This window comes from Staurois parvus, unplaced genomic scaffold (genome assembly GCF_062004578.1).
Source record: "Staurois parvus isolate SC_StPar_1 unplaced genomic scaffold, SC_StPar_1.0 ptg000149l, whole genome shotgun sequence".
Taxonomy (NCBI): Eukaryota; Metazoa; Chordata; class Amphibia; order Anura; family Ranidae; genus Staurois; species Staurois parvus.
In genome coordinates, this window is record NW_028317945.1 from 1,564,680 (window position 1) to 1,585,217 (window position 20,538).

Genomic DNA, 20,538 nt, shown 5'->3' on the forward strand with positions numbered 1-20,538 from the left:
CGAAAACTAGATCTGATTAGGAAAAATTGGTGTCATTTTTGGAATCAGCGGGCCCGGTTACTCAGGAACAGGTCTAACATTCGAAGCACCAAAATGTGCATTGTCCTGTGTTATTGATACTTTATTACTTCTTTTTTTTTGGATTTGGTAGACATCAGGATGCTTACTTACACATTCCCTTTTATCTCCTTATGAGTGCTATCTGTTTTTTATAATTTGCGTTACTAATTTGTCTCCCTTCCCTTTGGCTTGTCCCTGATCCCCCTGGGTTTGCAACAAGGGAGCTTACTCCTTTCCTTGCTCTTTTGTGTTCTCAGAAATACACAATATAGTTTACCTGGACCATCCACTTCCCCCCCACACTGTTGGTCAGCGTCCAGCAGACAGTGTAGACTTTGCAGGGCAGTTAAATTCTGAACCTTTGGAAATTGTAGTTGGAACCAACTCACCAATTAGAGTATCTGGGTCTGCTTTTGGATATGGCCCTGTCCAGGGTTGTCTTGTCCTGGCAGAAAAGTTTGTCCCTCTGCTTTCATGCTCTTGACCTTTAGTACTGGTGTCAACCCTCGATTTTTGACTGCATGGAGGCTCTTGTGCCTGATGACCTCTTTTGAGGCAGAGCTGTATGTTAATTTTTGCTCCAGACCATTGTAACTTAACATTTTGGCAGCATGCTATAAACACTTGTTCCTTGGACTGCCCCATGTGCCTCACCTACAGTTCCAGACTCTCAATGGCATGGTGGATTTTCAACTTGGTGCTAGAGCCAGGGATGCCATTTCCTCGAAAAAAATCTGCAAAGTTTTTACAAGAGTTGCCAGCTTGTCAGGTTGGAGAGCCGTTCCACATGTCCTCTTGGTGTCGGGTAGTTGGAGGATGCCTGGCTTTTCATCAATGTTATGGAACTCAGGGCATTATGAGTGTCCCTTCATCACTGGAGCCTCATTTGTGAAATCATATGACAAGAAATTAGCTGGACAGCCTGCAGTGTCCTACAACAACCACCAGGGAGGCACTGCCACTCAAAAGGAAACAATTAATTTTCTCTTAGGTGGAACTTCATGTTTCAGGCCGTTTGCATGTTCTCCCTGTGCCTATGTGGGTTTCCTCCAGGTACTCTGGTTTCCTCTTGCACTCCAAAGACATGCTGGTAGGTTAGTTGGAACCTGTCTAAATTGGCCCTAGTATGTGTATGTATGTACAGTGCTGTGTAAATTGACAGCACTAAGAAAAGTACCTGTCATAGGAGATGCCAGACATTGATCTTCTATCATCCAGGTTCAACAACAAACTGGACAACTGGTCCAGGGACACTCGGGCCTTCGCAGTGGACACCTTTCTTTCATCTGCTCCACAGGCTTCAAGATGGAGGTATTTCCAGTTATTCTTATCGCACAGAACTGGCCCAAGATGTGGCACTCAGACATGCTCGGGCTCCCGGCAGACACCCCATGGGCAGTTGTGGATCATCTGGTCTTTCTGTCTCAAGGGTTAATATATTATCCTCTTTCTCCATTGCTGGCTTCAATGGCATGGCTGTTGATTTCCAGGTTCTTAAAGACGAGGAATTATCAAATTCAGTCATCCCTACCTTCTTAAAGTCTAGGATGTCAGTTTCTTGGAAAGTTTATTATTGGACCGTAAAAGCCTATTTTGCATGGTGTGAGACAACAAAAAGTTCAATCCTTAGATGTACTCCGTGTGGCGCATCCTGTTGTTTCTAAAATTTGGTCCAGATCATCTTCTGGCCTTTGTCTTATTTTGAGACAGTTGGTCTCTTATTTTTTAGTTAAAGCATTTGTGCAGAGTTGCACATGCATTTCATTTACAATTTGTTTCCCTATTGCTCTGTGAGACTTTAACCTGGTTTTCTGGGCCCTTTAGAGTCTGCTCTTTGATACTGTTAGGTATTTTCCTTTATCTGACCTTAAAGTAGTGTTAAACCCAAAAGAAAACATTTATTATATTGCAGCCAGCTTAGCAATTCTTAAGTGTGATGGCTGCATTCATTTTCTTTTTTTTAGGCTTGCTTTCTTCTATTTTCATCTGGTGATCCAGCTAGCAAGTCTATTTTTCAAAAAGCAAGCAGTCCTACAGATGTATCAGTTTACAGGGATGAGACAAACCATTTACCACTGACAGGGGTGCTAACAATGATCAGTTTTATTTATGTAAAACCTTTATCCCAAAAGGGAAAAACATTTTTGCTGTAACTTATTATAAAATGTGAGCTGGAGTCTGGCTTCAATTTTTTTGGTGTATCTAAATCCTGCTAGTCCATCTACCAATACCCTCCCCTCCCCCCAGACTGGCAATTCTGATGTCCAAAGGTGCCCCCAGTGCTCCTTCATCCAGAGTATGGGGCACTCTAATACTGGAGATATGTTACTGGGCAAATCACCAATTGAAAACAGAGGGAAAAAAAAACTAATACAGCCACAACATCTTTTGATTGGTAAGCTGCAGTATAGGCAATCCAATTCCCTGTTTGTGGTTCCTTAGTGTTCACGCAAGAGGCTCCCTTCTTCTCCCTCTACTATAGCTACTCAGGGAAGACAAGTCATATGACTATGCAATGTGATCTATCCTATTCCTCCCCTGAAATTCCTTCCCTGTCTGTTTTGCAAGATCAACCTGGAGGACATTTTAGTGATCCTCATAGCTCTGGATTGGCCAATGTAGATGTGGCATTCTGACCTTATTAGACTTCTGGTGGACTTTCTGTGGGCTCATCCAGATCCTTGAGACAGAAAATCGGGATGATCTTCTGTTTCAAGGACCAATTTACCATCCTGTTTATGGTTGCTTTAACGGTATGGCTGTTGAAGCCCAGGTCCTGAGGGATCTCTATCTCATCATTCTCATGATGCTGAAAGCTAGAAAGTCTACATCTTGCAAACTCTGCCACCTCATGTGGAAGACATACTTCACTTGGTGCAAGGCAAGAGGTATTCACCCCAGGATATTCTCAGTGGGACAAATCCTTGCCTTTTAACAAATGGGTATGGGCCAGCATTTGGCCCTTAGCAGCATCTGTTAACAGTACCTGTCTATCTGCAGCCTCCTCTTCCCTACACTCATTTGCTGAATTTCAAAGCTTGTATGAGAGTTAAGAAAAAAGGGATGGAGAGCTGAAGTTAAACTGTAGAGTAGACTCCAAGAAAACAATTTTATAGTTGCTACAAAAATCCTACTTTACAGTAAGTACAAAAATCATAGTCATTGTTGTATAATTACAGTCATGACTGGTACACGTTAACTTTCATAACTTTACATGCATAATTAAATGCATACCTAAAAGAAATATTGATTTCTCTTTAACGAAACAGCTGGACCCAAATTATTTCCATATATAAAGTTTACACTATCTGTAATTTCCTTTTTTTTTTGCCTCAGTAGTTCATGGACTGTCTTTTCTTATCCAGGAGTCACTCAAGAAGAGATTGTGCTTGAATCTGAGCGCATGTGGAAGGTTCCTGGGACAAAAACCAAGGTATATTTTATGTGAAAATACACTGTACTGTCAACATTAAAATTAAAATGAAAACATTGATATGTGTCAGAGTGGAAGTGGCCTTTTTGAAAGGTATATAAATATTTTCAATAGAGTACAAATTCACTGTATATTGTGGCAAAGCTATGAATAAAGTAAAAACTGTTCCGATTGCAGTGTAGTATTTTTTTTTCTCTCAAATTGGGTTGCTTGTATGATATAGACATATTTGTGTATGCATATTAAAGTAAACTTGTACTGACCAAATAATGAAGGCTGCGATTACTGACCTCTTAATAGAATTATTATTATTATACAGAATTATACAGAATTAGCTGGCTGGTTGTCTCTAACTTTAGTCCTTTGAGTCATTAACCCAGACAGCAAGGGGTGTCCGTGATGTAAGAACTTCAGATCCTTTTGTAATACACTTTCGCACACTTTTGTATGTGTCTCAAGGGGTACGGAAGCCAATTAATTGGTATGACAAGCAGCTAACCAGCATTTTACAGATAGGTCAGCAGTAACCGTCTACATACTTCCCTCCGTACAGATTTTGTTAACATTGAACAGCCATTATACAGCATATATTTAAAGAAATCCAAAATGCACTCATAACATCCTATGTTTCCATACTAAGAGGGATCTATACGCAAACTTAAGTCATCTTGTAAGCTAAGAACTATGCTTCCACAGCTTTATGATAGAGACTTTGGAAGCTGAGCTGTGTCTGTGTACACCCCACCATTACATCATTTTGACTGACACATAAAGTAGAAATAAAAGGTTTTGTTGGTTCAGAGCTTTTTTTTTTTTTTTTTTTTTTTTATACGATCCTTATTCAGAACTGCTTAGTTGGACTTTATTTTTATTCACCTGCATATGTTTAAGACCATATTGTTCATATACACATTTTTAACAGAAGAGTTAACTAATATAACTAGGTTTCTGGTACGGTTCCCCATTGTCACATGCAGGGTCAAATGCCTGTCCTGCAAGCAGTGTTTCATGCCATGCAGTTGCTCACTTGTCTTGGTGCCTTGCAACACGTTGTGGCACACTTCATGTTGATTGCAAATAATTTGATTATACATTTTTATTTTATTTCATTTCAGATAATTTTTTAGCTATAATAAGTGTTTTGTTTTATTCTCTAAGAATTCCCATAGCCCTCCTATATTCTGTTTCTAAGGAAGACCTCTAAAACATTTTTGAAGCTGTTGACACAGCTAGTACCGCTTCCTGGGAAAGGGAGTTCCTCATCTTTACTGCTCTAACAGTAAAGAACCCTTTACTAAAAAATAGTAAGAGCTTAAAAATTCTGGGCTAGGTTTTCTCAGGAGCTAGTTTTAGATAGCTCACAGTGGTAGAAACAAATTAACATTCTTTAGGGGACAGAGGGCAAAAGCAGAAAAACCAGCACAGGGGTCATAACTTAGTAGGATGTGTCCCACTCCCATCAAGCTCCAGTTTCTTTGCTGGTGCCTTAGGAAATGGAAGATGTCTCTCCAGGAGAAGCAAAACCCTTTCTACAAGACTACTTAACTTCTATCAATGTCCTCTTGTTCTGCAATCAAGTTCCCTCATTTACTGCTGAAATGAGAAATTCATTTATGCAGTTTACTTGATCAGCTGATCCTTGACATAACCTTAGAAGCCATACCTGGAGCCTGCCATGCTGAAGATGCTGGGTCGTCATGTAATGTGACTCTAGGCTCTGCTGTGGGTGCTATTCTAGACACCTGTTGTACTGTGTATCAGCAGCAAAGCACTTTGGATCCCTGTCCCTGAAGGGACACATTCCAGCTTGTCTGCACTGTGTAGCGGCCACAGTACATCTTCCAGACCACTGTTGCAGTAAGTTAACGGCGTTACCCTTTAATGGAGCCTGGTGCATGTTTTGCTGCACTACTCTAGTTTCAATCCCGCAGGGATTCCTACTGGAGCTCTGGTCACAACACTTTTATGGTTGGTGGTGAGAACAGGGTCCTGCACCATATTTTAATTTGGCACCCTCCCTGCAGAGTCTGCATAGGCCTCCCTTGTGTTGCTGCACTGCTCATGCGTGCACCACTCCCTGTGTGTGCATATACCCTCTTGGCCTTCACACCCTCTTCTAAGCTGCACCACCAACATGATCCTTGCAGAACAATTATCCACAGGCTCACTGCTGCCTTACAGTTGTGAGGTCACAGATGAGCAGATATCCTCCCCTTCTCATGCAGTTGGTCCGCAACTACTTTTTGCAGGACCTGCACATTCGCAATTGGCAGTATGACAGACCATGGATTCAGAGGGGAAGGGTCCTGTGGACCCTTCCTGCACCCAATTCAATATTAACTCTGGGGAGGCTTGCAGTGTCCCCTGTACAAGGATTTGGGACCAACAGCCAGAACAGTAATTCTCTGCTAGGGTTCTCATGTTCCTTGGTGTTTCCTTGCACCCATTTGCCCAAAAATAAAAAAAAGTAAAAAAGACTGAGCATCAGATGGGAAGAGTTCTTTTTGCATCTCCCTGTCTTTTAGGACCAAGCCTGGGACCTAGTTCCACCATAGATATTGGACTACCAAAGCTTCCAAACCTGTGACCAAATTAATTGTTAATTGTAGAGGCTCCCTCACTTGTTCAAGTGGGGGAAGTCTGTTAAAATTTGAAACATCCTGCTCCAAAAGTGTCTTTGATGATTGGGCAAACAACCTAGTGTCCATTGGATATAAGCTAAAATTTCAAGCTCTACCTCCACCCCACTTCATGTTGTCAAACCTGCCAACATTCCTAAAAAAAACTAGCAGACCTCCACTCTGCTTTAATACAACTTTTCTCTGTCAGTGAATGGTTGTTGATTTTATGGAACAAAAATGGTTTCAGGGTTTCAACTCAAACCTGTTTAATGTCCTCAGAACAAAATGGGGCATTCACCCCATTCTGTACCTAAAAACTCCCAGTCTTCATTCAACAGCAAAAATTCTGCATGGAAACAATCAGGTCAGTAATTTCTTTCAATTCCATGACCTCCTGGCCTATGTGGATATCAAGGATGTCTACTTACATACCCCCAGTTTTCTATCTCATCAGTGCATCATGTAACCCTCTTCTGTCTGCCCACAGCACATTTGGTCTTTACCAAGGTGCTAGATCCTGTACTTGCTCTTCTTTAATCCCTGGACATCAGAGCCAGCATTGTTTTGAACATCTTTGTCTCCTGCTGGATACAGCTCTAGATTCAAATCTTTTTCTGCAAGTCAAATTCCTGACTCTTTGTTCCCAGGTTCAGACTCTGCAGTCAAAGGGTCAGCAGTTTCTATGGCCAATTCCAGGTCATAACATTGGAACTCGACATTCAGAATGCTTAGGACAAAAATGCACAGACACTGGACGGTTGTATACGCGTTGACGCCCAGGACCAGGTTAAAACTGACCTCATGGCTCACAAATCCAGCCTTGGTCTGGAAGATTCTCATAGATGCCAGCCTGACAAGCTGGGGAGGAGTCCTGGACACCCTTTCGGTGCAGCAAAGGAAGCTTGCCTCTCAACCAACATGCTGGACCTCTTGCTGTAGGTTCATGCAACCTTTTTTTTGGAAGGACTTCATGTTCCAGCCCTGTCCACCATGCACGTTCCAGGTGTGGAAAATTGGCAGATAGGCTTTAACAGTCATCTTCGAAGAGTGGTCTCCTCTCCTCACACGGAGATATTTCACCATGTTAACCGGTTCCCCGCCACACTATAGCAGAACTACTGCTGCAGGGTGGCTGGGCTGTGCAAAATCATGTATATATACGTGATTTTACATTTCCGGGTAGGGGGCACGTGCCACCCTACCCTCGCCACCAATGGTGGCTACAGCTGTCGATCACCGGGTCTTGGCCAGAGATTCCCCGCTGGCACCTGGCGATCACCGAGGAACAGTGACAGGGGAGAGGTCTGTGTGTAAACAACACAGATCTCTCCCCTGTCAGCATAGACATGCTGCTTTGTATTGCTCTGGGTAGCAGAGCAATACAAAGCAGAATATTTCCCTAGTAAAACGCACACAGTTAACCCTTTGATCGCCTCAGATGTTAACCCCTTCCTGCCCAGTGTCCTTAGTACAGTGTGTCAGTGGTTTTTATTAGCACTGATCACTGTATTAGTGTAATTGGGATCTCAGTGGCAGTTAGTGTCAGAATGCCCACCACATGCTGCTTTAAGTCGCTGATTGTTGCCATTACATATGTATATGTATGTGTATGTATGTATGTATGTGTGTGTGTGTGTGTGTATATATATATATATATATATATATATATATATACATATATATATATATACATATACAGTGGGGATCGAAAGTTTGGGCACCCCAGCTAAAAATTTGTATTAATGTGCATAAAGAAGCCAAGGAAAGATGGAAAAATCTCCAAAAGGCATCAAATTACAGATTAGACATTCTTATAATATGTCAACAAAAGTTAGATTTTATTTCCATCATTTACACTTTCAAAATAACCGAAAACAAAAAAATGGCGTCTGCAAAAGTTTGGGCACCCTGCAGAGTTAATATCTTGTACTGCCCCCTTTGGCAAGTATCACAGCTTGTAAATGCTTTTTGTAGCCAGCCAAGAGTCTTTCAATTCTTGTTTGAGGTATTTTTGCCCATTCTTCCTTACAAAAGTCTTCCAGTTCTTTGAGATTTCTGGGCTGTCTGTCACGCACTGCTCTTTTAAGGTCTATCCATAGATTTTCAATTATGTTGAGGTTAGGAGATTGTGAAGGCCATGGCAAAACCTTCAGTTTACGCCTCTTGATGTAATCCCCCGTGGATTTCGAGGTGTGTTTAGGATCATTATCCATTTGTAAAAGCCATCCTCTCTTTAACTTCAGCTTTTTCACAGATGGCATCAAGTTACCATCCAAAATTTGCTGAAATTTTATTGAATCCATTTTTCCTTCTACTCGTGAGATGTTCCCTGTGCCACTGGCTGCAACACAACCCCAAAGCATGATTGATCCAACCCCATGCTTAACAGTTGGACAGAGGTTCTTTTCATTAAATTCTGTGCCCCTTCTTCTCCAAACGTACCTTTGCTCATTCCGGCCAAAAAGTTCAATTTTAACCTCATCGGTCCACAGAACTTGTTTCCAACATGCATCAGGCTTGTCTATATGTTCATTTGCAAAGTTCAAACTATGATTTTTGTGGTGAGGACGTAGAAGAGGTTTTCTTCTGATGACTCTTTCATGAAGACCATATTTGTACAAGTATCTCTTTATAGTGGAATAGTGTAACACAACTCCAGTGTCTGCCAGATCTTTCTGGAGGGATCGTGCAGTCAAACGTGGGTTTTGAATTGTTTTTCTCACAATCCTGCGAGCTGTTCTGTCTGATATTTTTCTTGGTCTTCCAGATCTTGCTTTAACTTCCACTGTTCCTGATGACTGCCATTTCCTAATTACATTCCGAACAGAGGATATTGACATCTGAAAACGCTTTGCTATCTTCTTATAGCCTTCTCCAGCTTTGTGAGCGTCAACTATTTTCAGTTTCAGTTTTCTAGACAACTGCTTAGAAGAACCCATGGTGCTGATTGTTGGGGCAAGGTCAGATGAGTCTGGGCATTTAAAACCTTTGAGCTTGACATCACCTGGTCTTCCCAGACGATGATTGAGAACAATCCATGACACTGGCAGGTCTCAGCTTTGCAAAGGGGGCAGTGCATGCTATAAATTCTGCAGGGTGCCCAAACTTTTGCAGACGCCATTTTTTTTGTTTTCTGTTATTTTGAAAGTGTAAATGATGGAAATAAAATCTAACTTTTGTTGACATATTATACGAATGTCTAATCTGTAATTTGATGCCTTTTAGAGATTTTTCCATCTTTCCTTGGCTTCTTTATGCACATTAATAAAAAATTTTAGCTGGGGTGCCCAAACTTTCGATCTCCACTGTGTGTATATATATATATATATATATATATATATATATATATATATATATAAACCTTTCCAGTATACACTATTTGTAGACGCTATAACTTTCACGTAAACCAATTAATTTACATCTATTGGGTTTTTCTTTTTTATAGCAGACATGTAGCAGAATACATTTTGGCCTAAATTTATGATGAAATTTGATTTTTTTTTTTTTTTTTTTTACATTTTTTTACTGGATATTTTTTTATAGTAAAAAGTGAAAACATTGGGGTTTTTTTCAAAATTGTCGGTCTTTTTTTGTTTAAAGCGCAAAAAATAAAAACTGTATAGGCGATTAAATACCACCAAAAGAAAGCTCTATTTGTGTGAAAAAAGGAAATAAATTTAATTTGGGTGCAGCATTGCATGACTGCGCAATTGTTAAAGTAACGCAGCACCGTATCTCAAAAAATGGCCTGGTCAAGAGGGGGTGGGGATGGGGGTAAATCCTCTGGCGAGCAAGTGGTTAACTTGTGTGGTTACATACTGCGACAGTCTGAAACAGAAGGTATTGAGAAAATGTGTAGTTATTGATATGAGTGTTTTCATATGTGTGCATAAATTATTTACATATTGACTGTTGCCTAGCTTAGCATAATATATAGTTTTTTTTTATGTGGCATTTACAGTCTAAATTGAAATATTTCATATGATTCTGACTGATTCCACAGCTAATCAGATTTTTCAGTAGCTGTCATAAATTGCATAATTTACCTTCCACTCCTAGTGAACTGTGGTTTCTCTTGGTTTCACAAATCAGATATATTGGTGATCTATAAATAGAAGAGTATAATGTGTGTGAGCCAACAGGCACACTTTGCTTGTATTCCCTGAACTGCAACTGTAGATCCTCTCTTTCCAAATCATTTTTAGATATTGTACATGCCTCCCCATATCTGGAAGTTTTTGTTTCTGGAGAGGTGGATGATCCTTTTTTTTTTTTTTTTTCTTCTCTACAGCATCAATCTGAGTTTGCATGATATGTTTTTTTTATGCTGCATTTGCATTTTTCTCTCAGACTAAAATCATTTTTCTATGATTACTGCTTATTATGATTACTAGTGACTACCAGACATGTCAGCAGACGTGTTTTTTTTTTTGTTTGATTTTTTCCTGTGGAGGTAGGAAACCTGATTTGAGGAAGCATGGAGGATGCCATTACTGATCTCACCCGAATTAATGGTTTCAGTTCTTTGATTACTGATGTGGAACAATTATGCATGCCAGGAAAGCTCTTGCATTCCTGTTTTGGGTCAATAACTTGGTTAGTACAGAAAGCATTGGATGGCAGTCTCCATATTTCTGTTAGTATATATTTCTTTTGAGATGTAGAACATCCAACAGCTTGGGCTTCAGTTGTTTGTTAAGTATTTTAATGCAGCAATAAAAAGTTTCATGAATCCTTTATCCAATATGGTATCTATTAAAGTGATATTTAAAGGTTCATTTTTTTAATAACATCATACTTACCTGCTCTGTGCAGTGGTTTTGCATAGAGCAGCCCCAATCTTCCTTATTTTGGGTCCCCTGTCAGCATTCCTGGCTCTTCCTTCTTGACCAGTGCCCCCGATAGCAAGATGCTTGCTATGGGGGGCATTGGTGTGTGTTCGCTCCCAAGCTCTGCTCTGTGTCCATAGGGGAGAGCAGCACACAGAAGGTTTTTTTTTTTTTCACTTTAATGCATAGAATGCATCACGGTAAAAAACCTGCTTTTACAGCCACTTTAAAGTACTGCATTTATTTTGAAGAGAATTTTTTTTCAAAAACGTTCAAAAAAATTTTCTTTTTCCTGTCCGGTATTAACACTTACTAGTAACATCTAAAAGGTCCCTTTTATCTAGTTTGTGTTGCCTTTGCTTTTGCTGTCCGGTATCAACATCCACTAGTAACATCTAAAAGGTCCCTTTTATCTAATTTGTGTTACCTTTGCTTTTGTAGTCCTCGCCTAAATCACTGGACATGAAAATGAAGTTTGTCTGTGGACAGTGTTTGCGGAATGGGAGAGAGATAGAGGCAGATCGTGATGGAAAATACTGTGGAGCCAAAGCAAGACATAGGTATGTAAGCAGCCTCTTCATAACTATGTTAAAATAAGATCAGCAAGAGAGAGTAGCAAGAGATCATGGATTAGAGCACATTCCTTCTGCTGGAAGGGGCGGGTAGGAGGAGAAGGCCAAAAAATGTGATGCAGTGTGCTCCTTTTAGCTTTGCACCTCCAGCAGGTATCTGAATTCATGTAGTCTCTAGGAGCCCGAAGACCTCTGCGTGAAGCGGAGGATAGAATCATGTTGAGGGGAAAATTGATGGGCCAAACATGTTTCCCAGTCCGTGAAGAAGGGTGGGTCTTCTTTGTTGAGATTTTCCCTGGATCAACAATCCTGGTTTTATTACATATAAATGCATTCTATACATTAAGGTAAAAAAACCTTCTGTGTCACAAACTCGCCCCTCATCTTCCTTATACTGTACTTACCTAAGCCCCATTGTGATTCAGCACTGTGTGTGAGAGCTGCAGCTATTTTGGCTTTGACCCACCACAGTGGGCAGATTGGTAATAGCTGGAGACAGTCTCCTGCTCCTGTCAATCAATTCCAGTGTCGAAGAGGCGGGGCCGAGTCCCGTTGTATGTGTCAATGGATGCACCGGCGGGCCTCAGGTGCGAGTCCGCACAAGGCGCCCCTATGGGAATTGGCTTCCTGTTGGGGGCACAAGCAAGAGGAGAGGAGCCAAGAGCGCCAGCAGGGGACCCGACAAGAGGAGGATCGGGGCTGCTCTGTACAATTCTGTTGCACAGAGAAGGTAAGTTTTTAGACATTTTTTTTTCTATTTCCTGTACAACAACTTTAACCACTTGCCCTCTGGAAGATTTATCCTCCATACTGACCAAACCATTTTTTGCTATTTGGCATTGTGCTATTTCAACTGGTAGTTGCGCAGTCATAAAATGCTGTACACAAATGGAATTTGTCAATTTGTCACACAAATTGAGCTTTCTTTTTGTGGTATTTGATCACCAATGATTTTTTTTTTTATTTTTTTGTGATATAAATGAAAAAAAAAAAAACCGAAAATTTTGAAAAAAATATTTTTTATTTTCGGTTATAAAAAATAGATAGTAAACTCAGTCTTAAATTTAGGCCAAAATGTGTATATATTGGAATTTACACAGCTTTTACTTTTTGACTGCCGATCACATTTCTTGAGGTGCTAAAATGCCAGGGCATGGAAAATAACAAAAATTGTATATAATTTTTTTTTTTTTATCAAAAAGTTGTCAGTTAAATGATATATTGCCAACGCATGCCATGGGTATATGTGGAATAACATCCCAAAACACATTCTGCTACTTCTACCAAGTATGCGGATACCACCTGTGAGAGACTTTTTGGCAGCCTAGCCACATACGCGCCCCCAAAATCCAATGACCACCTCCAGGCTTTCAAAGGGCATATTTCATTATATCACTTCCTCACTACCTTTCACAGTTTCGGAGGCCCTAAAATATCAGGATAGTACAAACACCCCCCGAAATGACCCGTTTTTGGAAAGTAGATACCCCAAGGAATTTAATAAGAGGCATGGTGAGTATTTTTCAGATATAATTTTTGTCACAGCGTTTTGAAAAAGAATGAAAGAAGAGAAAAATTTAATTTCTAACCACTTGAAGACCAAGCCTTTTCTGACACTTTTTATTTACTTAAACTTTTTTTTTTAAATGGAAAATGACTTTGAACCCCCAAATATTATATATATTTTTTAAAGCAGAGGCCCTAGAGACCTAACTGACCCTGACGCTATCTGATGTCGCTGGTGTTCGTAATACAGTGATCAGTGAAAAATGTTATATATTGACACTGCTAATGGCACTGGCTGGGTTACAGGGTGATCAAAGGGTTAATATGGGCGATCAGAGTTGAATGTGTTAATCGAACGTGTGTAAAGTGTAGTGCTTTGACTCAGTGCTGTGTTTTCTCTGATCTCCCTGGATGGCATAAGGGGTAGCAGGAGGACACATGCACCCACACCCGGAAATACAAACCGACCTAAGATAACGTCGCTTTGCCCAGAGCGACCGCTTACCCGCACATTAATGGCGGGTGGGCCGGTGGTAAGTAGTTTTAAGAAAAATTTGGGGTTTTTTTGTTTTTCTTTTTAAACATTTTTATTTATTTTTTTACTATTTTTTTTTTTAATACTTTCATCAGAGTAGTAACATTGTACTACTGTGCGGGGATGATCAGGGATTTTTTTGTTTTGTTTTTACACTTTGCTTTTCATGAGCAAAGAAGATCATTGCTCTGCAATGCAAAGCTTGCTTTGAACTGTCATGAATGTGTTTAAGTTCATGACAGTTCAATATAATAGTGATCTGTGATTTGGCTCCAGCTGGTCACATGGTACAGGGTGCTATGATTTGCCCCATGTGTCATGTGAGAGCTGTGGACCAATCGCAGCTCACAAGTAAGAGAAGCAAAGCTTTGTTGTCATTGCGATCACATGATCACCGTGTCCCGATTACCGGGATTCTCATTCCATTGTGGGGGAGTGCTGTGCCCCTCTGTGTTGGTAAAAGACCAGCGATGTATGGGTATATCGCTGGCCCTGTAGCTGCTGCCCATCCACAGTACATTGTGAGTGGGAGGCCTGAGAGTGGTTAAGAATGCATCCAGCTTTTTAACCATCTACTGAGCTGGACAAACCTAGTTCTTGAGGAAGCCTATTCCACATTTTCACAGTTCTTACTGTGAAGAAGACTCTTCCTTTCCCTGCGGAGGTTAAATCTCTTCCAGATGCAAATAGTGCCCCCTTGTGATGACCTTAAAATGGATAAATCTACACCAAGTTTGCTGAATGGAGCACTTATGTATTTATACATGGTGATCATATTCCCCCTTAATCACCTCTTAAGAGAATAAATTCTGTCCAATTGATCTTTCCTCATAGCAATGAGTTTGGTTGCTCTTTCTTCAGTTTCCCAGCATCCTCTTTTTGAATAGGTGTCCAAAACAGAACTGAATTTCCAGATGATTTCTTACTAATGCTTTGTACTGGGCAAAATTATGCCTTTCTCTCTGGAGTCTATATTTCTCTAAATACAAGAAACTCTTTTGCTAGCTTTAGAAATTGCAGCTTGGCATTGCATGCTATTATTAAGTAAATGATCTACCATAAACACCGAGATGCGTCTCAACCATTTACTCTCCTAGTTGTACTCCTCCTAGATTGTATGATGCATGCATGTTTTTAGCCCCCAAGTGCATAACTTTACACTTATCAACATTTATACTTCATTTGCCACATTGTTGCCCAAATAAACAGTGTGTTAAGATCCTCTTTTAAGTTGAAGATATACTGTAATGGTGTTATCTGCAAACACAGAAATTGTATTTTTAATCCCATACGCTATATAATTTTTAAATGGGTAAAAAGTAATCATCACAACACAGAACTTTGGAGTGCACCACTAAAGCCTAGTACACACGAAGGGACAAACAAGAAAAATTTTCTCGTACAATACCAGATTGTACGATTTTTATTTTAATCAGTACAATTTTCGTCCCAATATTCTATTGTCATACAAGAATTTTTGTAAGTTGATTAACCTCTCCATTTTTTATATTGCTACTAGTATGCACTCCCTTGTAAACCGTGTGCTGTATGAAGACTAGCAGGGACCAATTATTTATGCCTCCCAGGAGGCTTGCACAGTAGTACCCAGTGGAGGAGACCTACCACAAAAAGTGAAAAGTGGCTATTTTCTATCTCAACAAATCCTGTATGATTCCCATAGAGGATGTCCCTGTCTTGGACTCAGTGGACAAACAGTTTGAAGCACTCCTCAGAGCCTCTTTTGCTCTTTCTAGTGCAGCTATGCAACTGTTGGTGTCTGTTTGCCAAACTCTAGCAGTCTGAATTAAACACATGAAGCATGGCCCCTGATCGATCCTGACAGGATCCCTAAATATTACAATATTTGTAGCGTTCCTCAGCAGCCTTGCACACTGCATAGATGGTTTGACAGACTCCTTCTGGCAAAGTTCAGGAATCTTTGGCTGTAGAACTGACCTGCGGAGGCAATTTGTAAGATTTTTGAGGAGGAAATTACTCTTTGGTGAGTCATTAAACAACTTTTATTAAGAAAGTCACAGGCAGAAAAAGCACTCTTGCCTAATTAGAAGAAGGCTAAGATTCCCATGGCAAAGCCTGCCACTTCCGGGTTCATTAAGCATTCCTTTCGTCCCTCCGAGACCACAACTACAAAGGCAAAGTCCTTCAATCTTTCCATCTCATGTCCTCGGCGTCAAGTTAACCAACTCTGGTACCAAGTCCTCCTTGCAGTCAAGGAACACCCCAATTGTTTGAAGTGGGGGGGCATCTGTGTGCCTTTTTGTGTGCCTGGACTCAGAGCATTTCAGTCCTATTGGTCTGGGACGTAGTAACTAAGGCATACAGGCTGGAGTTTCATTTCCTAGCACCCTTCTGCTTTATTCCCTCAAACCTGTCTGTCTTTCCAACGAGATTTGTGTCCCCTTCAGACTGCATTTCAACAGTTTTACTCTTCAGGAGTGATTGTACCATTTACCTCTGGGGAGCAATTTCTGTTAACCAAATGCGATATCTCCTGCGCTCCGGGACCCAGACCGGTGGTGAGTAGATGGAATCAAACTCCAAAAAGGAAGGAACCACCGGAATAGACAAGGTCGTGCAGCTCCACACCAAGGCTGGGGAAGCCCAAACAAAACTGTGAAGAAGAACAACAAAAAGAAGTGCACCAACCTTGCGCATTACCTCAGTCTCCTTCATTCCTCCTACCACTCCATCCCCCACAGCCACTTCCTCCTGTACCACTACCCCCTCCCTCCTAGATTGTAAGCTCGAAAGAGTAGGGCCCTCTTACCCCTCGTGTGCTGTTTGTAGTTGCTGTAATGTTTCATGTATTGTCCCCCCCTCTATTGTACAGCGCTGAGCAAACCCTTTGGCGCTATATAAACTCAATGTAATGTAATGTAACCAAAATTTATTAGGTAAAAGAATGGTACTCACAAACAGCGAATAAAAACAAGCATGTAAGTCCTCAAAGGGACTTTAGAGGCAAGATGCCAATGCGAATCCCATCATGGAGGAAGCCACTCAGTACAGCTGACGCGTTTCGAAGGACATGCCTTCTTCCTCAGAGCTGACTGGACTAAGAGTGTGTGTTCCCATTTATGCCTCCAGACTGAAATAGGGCCCTCCCCTATGGGTTGGGCTGTCCTGGGCAGCGGCGTGCGTTCCACGGGCAGACTCCATCTGCAGCCGCATCATGTGGGCAAGATCTCCCTCTGCTGCTGAACAATCAGCACACACCATTAACAACACAGTTAATGCGGATTCTTTTGGAACATACTGTGTCCCCCCTACCATCCTTAGGTGCTATCCCTTTGGTGCGCTTCTTTTTGTTGTTCTTCTTCACAGCAATTTCTGTTTACAGCCCAATGTGGGGAAGGTGCTCTATACTAGACTTTTTAAGGTTTTACACACTTTCTTTTGGGTTCTACAGAAGTCTAAGTTGCATCCAGCCTACTGCTTGGAGCACTTTTGCCTAGTCTTGCATGCAGCCCAAGCATGAGTGTATCTCCCTTTGGAATAAGAGACCTCTGAACTCATGTCTGGACCCTTCACTCTCAAAAATCTCCTGCAGTCTGATTTTGCATGAGGGTACCTGGCCTTGTTTAAAGTGGCAAGGTTTGCCCAGTTTAACTCCAGGCCTCTACAGCTCAATTTGCTGAGTGCACACGACAAGCTCCTTCAGTCCTTAGACATGCATATGCACATTAGAAAAAAAGGATTTTTAACTTTCGTGTAAAAATCCTTTTCTTGAGGTACAGGACACCCTTCTCTCTATCATGGCGTTTCCTCTGCTGGCTTGGGAAAAAAAAAGAAAGGATTGCTAGAAGTGAGAGGGGTTATTTTGGGCTTTTTAAACAACTTTGTTTTCCAGTTTCCTCACTGGCAGCATAAGAGGGTGCTCGCCAGCAGTGTGAAAACATGGCCGCTTGATACTCTGCTCCTCTACCCCCAGACACATTGGCCGCTCTTGCACCTACTTGGAAAGCCTGCACTCGCCTGTCATCACCCGATTCACTTCCCCCGCCACCCGGAGCACAGTATGGGGAAGAGCATGTGACTCCACAGCCAAAGCTGCCAAGGAGCTCAGGAGGCACAGCTCCCGGCTGCTCTACTCTCTTTGAGCTTTTGCATAGAGCATGTAGGATGTCCTGGGAGAGCAACCTCCCCTACCTCTTTGTGATGCTGAACTTCTATCCAGATTTAAGTCTGTGCTCTAGAATGAATTCTCAGCTGTCACCTCCAAACTCTAAAGGTGAGCGCATCTCACTAAAGAAATTAGAAAATTGGGCACTTGCACCAATGCTCTCTAGAAGAAAAAATAGGTTCCGTTGTGGCTGTAATTGAGGACCATGAACGCAAATTAACTGAGGTAAAGAGAGATCTGGTCAATGCCATGATGAAATTGGAGGACTTTGAAAATGGATCCCACAGCACTGTTTAATTGGGCAACTATGTGGCAAATTAGGTTTAATGTTGATAAATGTAAGGTTCTGCACTTGGGGTCTAAGAATATGCATGAATCATACATACTAGGGGGAGTACAACTGGGGGAATCAATGGTGAAGGATCTGGGGGTTCTGATAGATCACAAGCTTAATAATGGTATGGAATGCCAAGCTGCGGTTTCTAAAGCAAGCAAAATCCTCTCTTGTATTAAGAGGTATAGACTCAAGAGAGAGAGATCATTTTACCCCTGTACAAATCATTAGTAAGACCTCATCTGGAATATGCAGTTCAGTTTTGGGCATCCATTCACAAAAAGAACGCTGGGGAACTGGAGAAAGTACAGAGAAGGGCAAACTGTCAGGGTAGGAGTTGAGGAACGGACAGGCAGGCCTAATAACAATGTAACGCACTGGCTGACGACACCCACCACCCACAGACCGAAGTCCCTCAGGGCGCGGAGTCTAAGTCCCAGGCTGCCCTTCACCAGGGCCCCTGATGGTGGGGATGGACTTGACGCAGTCAGGAACCAGGTCGCGGCCCCCGAGACACCTCAGTTGCGGTAATGGCCGCCGCCAATGGCGTGTAGCTGGTGGAAAAGACAATAGAGTAGTCAGGCAGGCCGGGTCGACAACAACGGGACAAAATGGTACAGGACAGCAGACGAGAATCACAAGTCACGAGCCGGGTTCAGCAACAGAGGTTCAAATCAAAGGAGAACACAAAGAATACTCGATTCACAAGCCGAGTCAGATTCCAGGAGAGTCACGAGAGTCAGAACAGAGTTATAGCAACACAAAGACACAAGTGCAAAGAGCATATGCGGACCACAGGCTTATATGTAATCAGCCACACCCCTCTGGGGGATGGACCTCAGAGACCTGAATGCATAAAAGATTCCGACCATGCTCAGCAGAAATCCAAGATGGATGCCAGCACATGGAGTAACATAACCTCTGGGAAAAGGTAGGACCTTGACACAAACAAACTGATAAGAGATATGGAGGAGCTCAGCTATGAGGAAAGATTAGAAGAACTGAAATTATTCTCTCTTGAGAAGAGGAGATTAAGGGGGGATATGATCAATATGTATAAATACATCAGTGGTTCATATAGTGAACTCGGTGTAGAGCTATTCACCCTGGGGTCATCACAAAGGACAAGGGAGCACCCTTTACGTCTGGAGGAAAAGAAATTTAATCTCCAAACAAGGAAAGGTTTCTTCACAGTGAGAGCTGTAAAAATATGGAATAGACTCCATCAAGAGTTTGGTTCTGGCCAGCTCAGTGGATTGCTTTAAAAAAGGCCTGGATTCTTTCTTAGATACACAGAATATAACTGGATACAAACATTTATAGGTAAAGTTGATCCAGGGAATATCCGATTGCCTCTTGGGGGATCAGGAATTAATTTTTTCCCCCTGCAGGAGCAAATTGGATCATGCTTTGCTGGGGTTTTTTTGCCTTCCTCTGGATCAACTGTGGGTATAGGGTTATAACTTTTTTTTTTTTTTTTCATGGTTGCACTGGATGGACTTTTGTCTTTTTTCAGTCAGACTAACTATGTGACTATGTAAAGAGGTAACCTATGCCTCTATGGCCTCCGGTAATCCAAAGTAGACCTGACCTCCACCGATAGTGTTTTTCCAAGAATTGGAACCAGTCATCCCAATAGACCGCTTAAAATTTGATCAGATTCATCGAGAGCTGGTCCCTAAGAAATTAGAAAGGGCCACTGAGGGATATAATCATCAAATTAATGTACAAAAGAGTCCCTCTTGCTGGCAGCCCTCTGCAAACATCATTTTGTCTTTCAAGGGCAATAATACCAATTGTTTGCAGACTTGGCTCCAATAATAATCCAGAAGTGCAGGCAAATGAAACCTTTTACAATGGTTCTCATGACCGGCAGATCAAATATAAGTGGTGCTTCCCTTTTTAAACTGACCTTTACCTGCCAAGGACAAAGTGTTTAACCCAGAAGAAGCCAAATCCAAATTTGTCTTAAATTTTTTACCCTCAGGGACAGATGGCCATAGCCAAATGAAATCCACTGCATCATGCTCTTCTCCAGGCTGACTGAGACACCTCTGGGAGAAGGTACAATTCCACAAGCGCTCCCCATTTCAACTCCTTCTGGGTCCTCGTGCTCAGATCCGGGTTGATCCATATGAGGGGTAAGACGTGGTCCAGGTGCCTCATCATGTCCTGGCCCCCACATCATAGGACTTGTTAACCTCTGGGTTATGCTTGAACTGCCTAACTAGCTCCCCCCCCCTCCCCTCCCCTCCCTTTTTTTTTCTGCCTTTTGTCCATATCAGTCTGATTTGACCGCCCTATGATTTAGACCTGGCCTGCTGCCATCTACACTGCCTCACTTAATATCTGTGCTTGAGGCCATGAACGGTCCTTCCTGATATGCAGCACTATCTGTCTCAATGGGAGTTGCCTTATCATGGGTTTCATCCGTTATCTTGTCCTCAGGACTGTTGTCAGTTAACAGCCAGTTTCATCCTCTGCTACAATGGACCTTTTCCTGA

At 41.8% G+C, this 20,538-nt stretch overlaps 1 protein-coding gene across 1 annotated transcript in view; it reads left to right on the forward strand.

Annotated features, from left to right (window-relative positions):
• ZC3H7B (zinc finger CCCH-type containing 7B) overlaps positions 1-20,538 on the forward strand; it is a 315,279-nt gene that overhangs the window by 200,250 nt on the left and 94,491 nt on the right. Inside the window, exons 17-18 of the mRNA XM_089674226.1 lie at positions 3,426-3,493; positions 11,385-11,503. Of these exons, the coding sequence (XP_089530352.1) occupies positions 3,426-3,493; positions 11,385-11,503 (187 nt within the window). The remainder of the gene's footprint in view (positions 1-3,425; positions 3,494-11,384; positions 11,504-20,538) is intronic.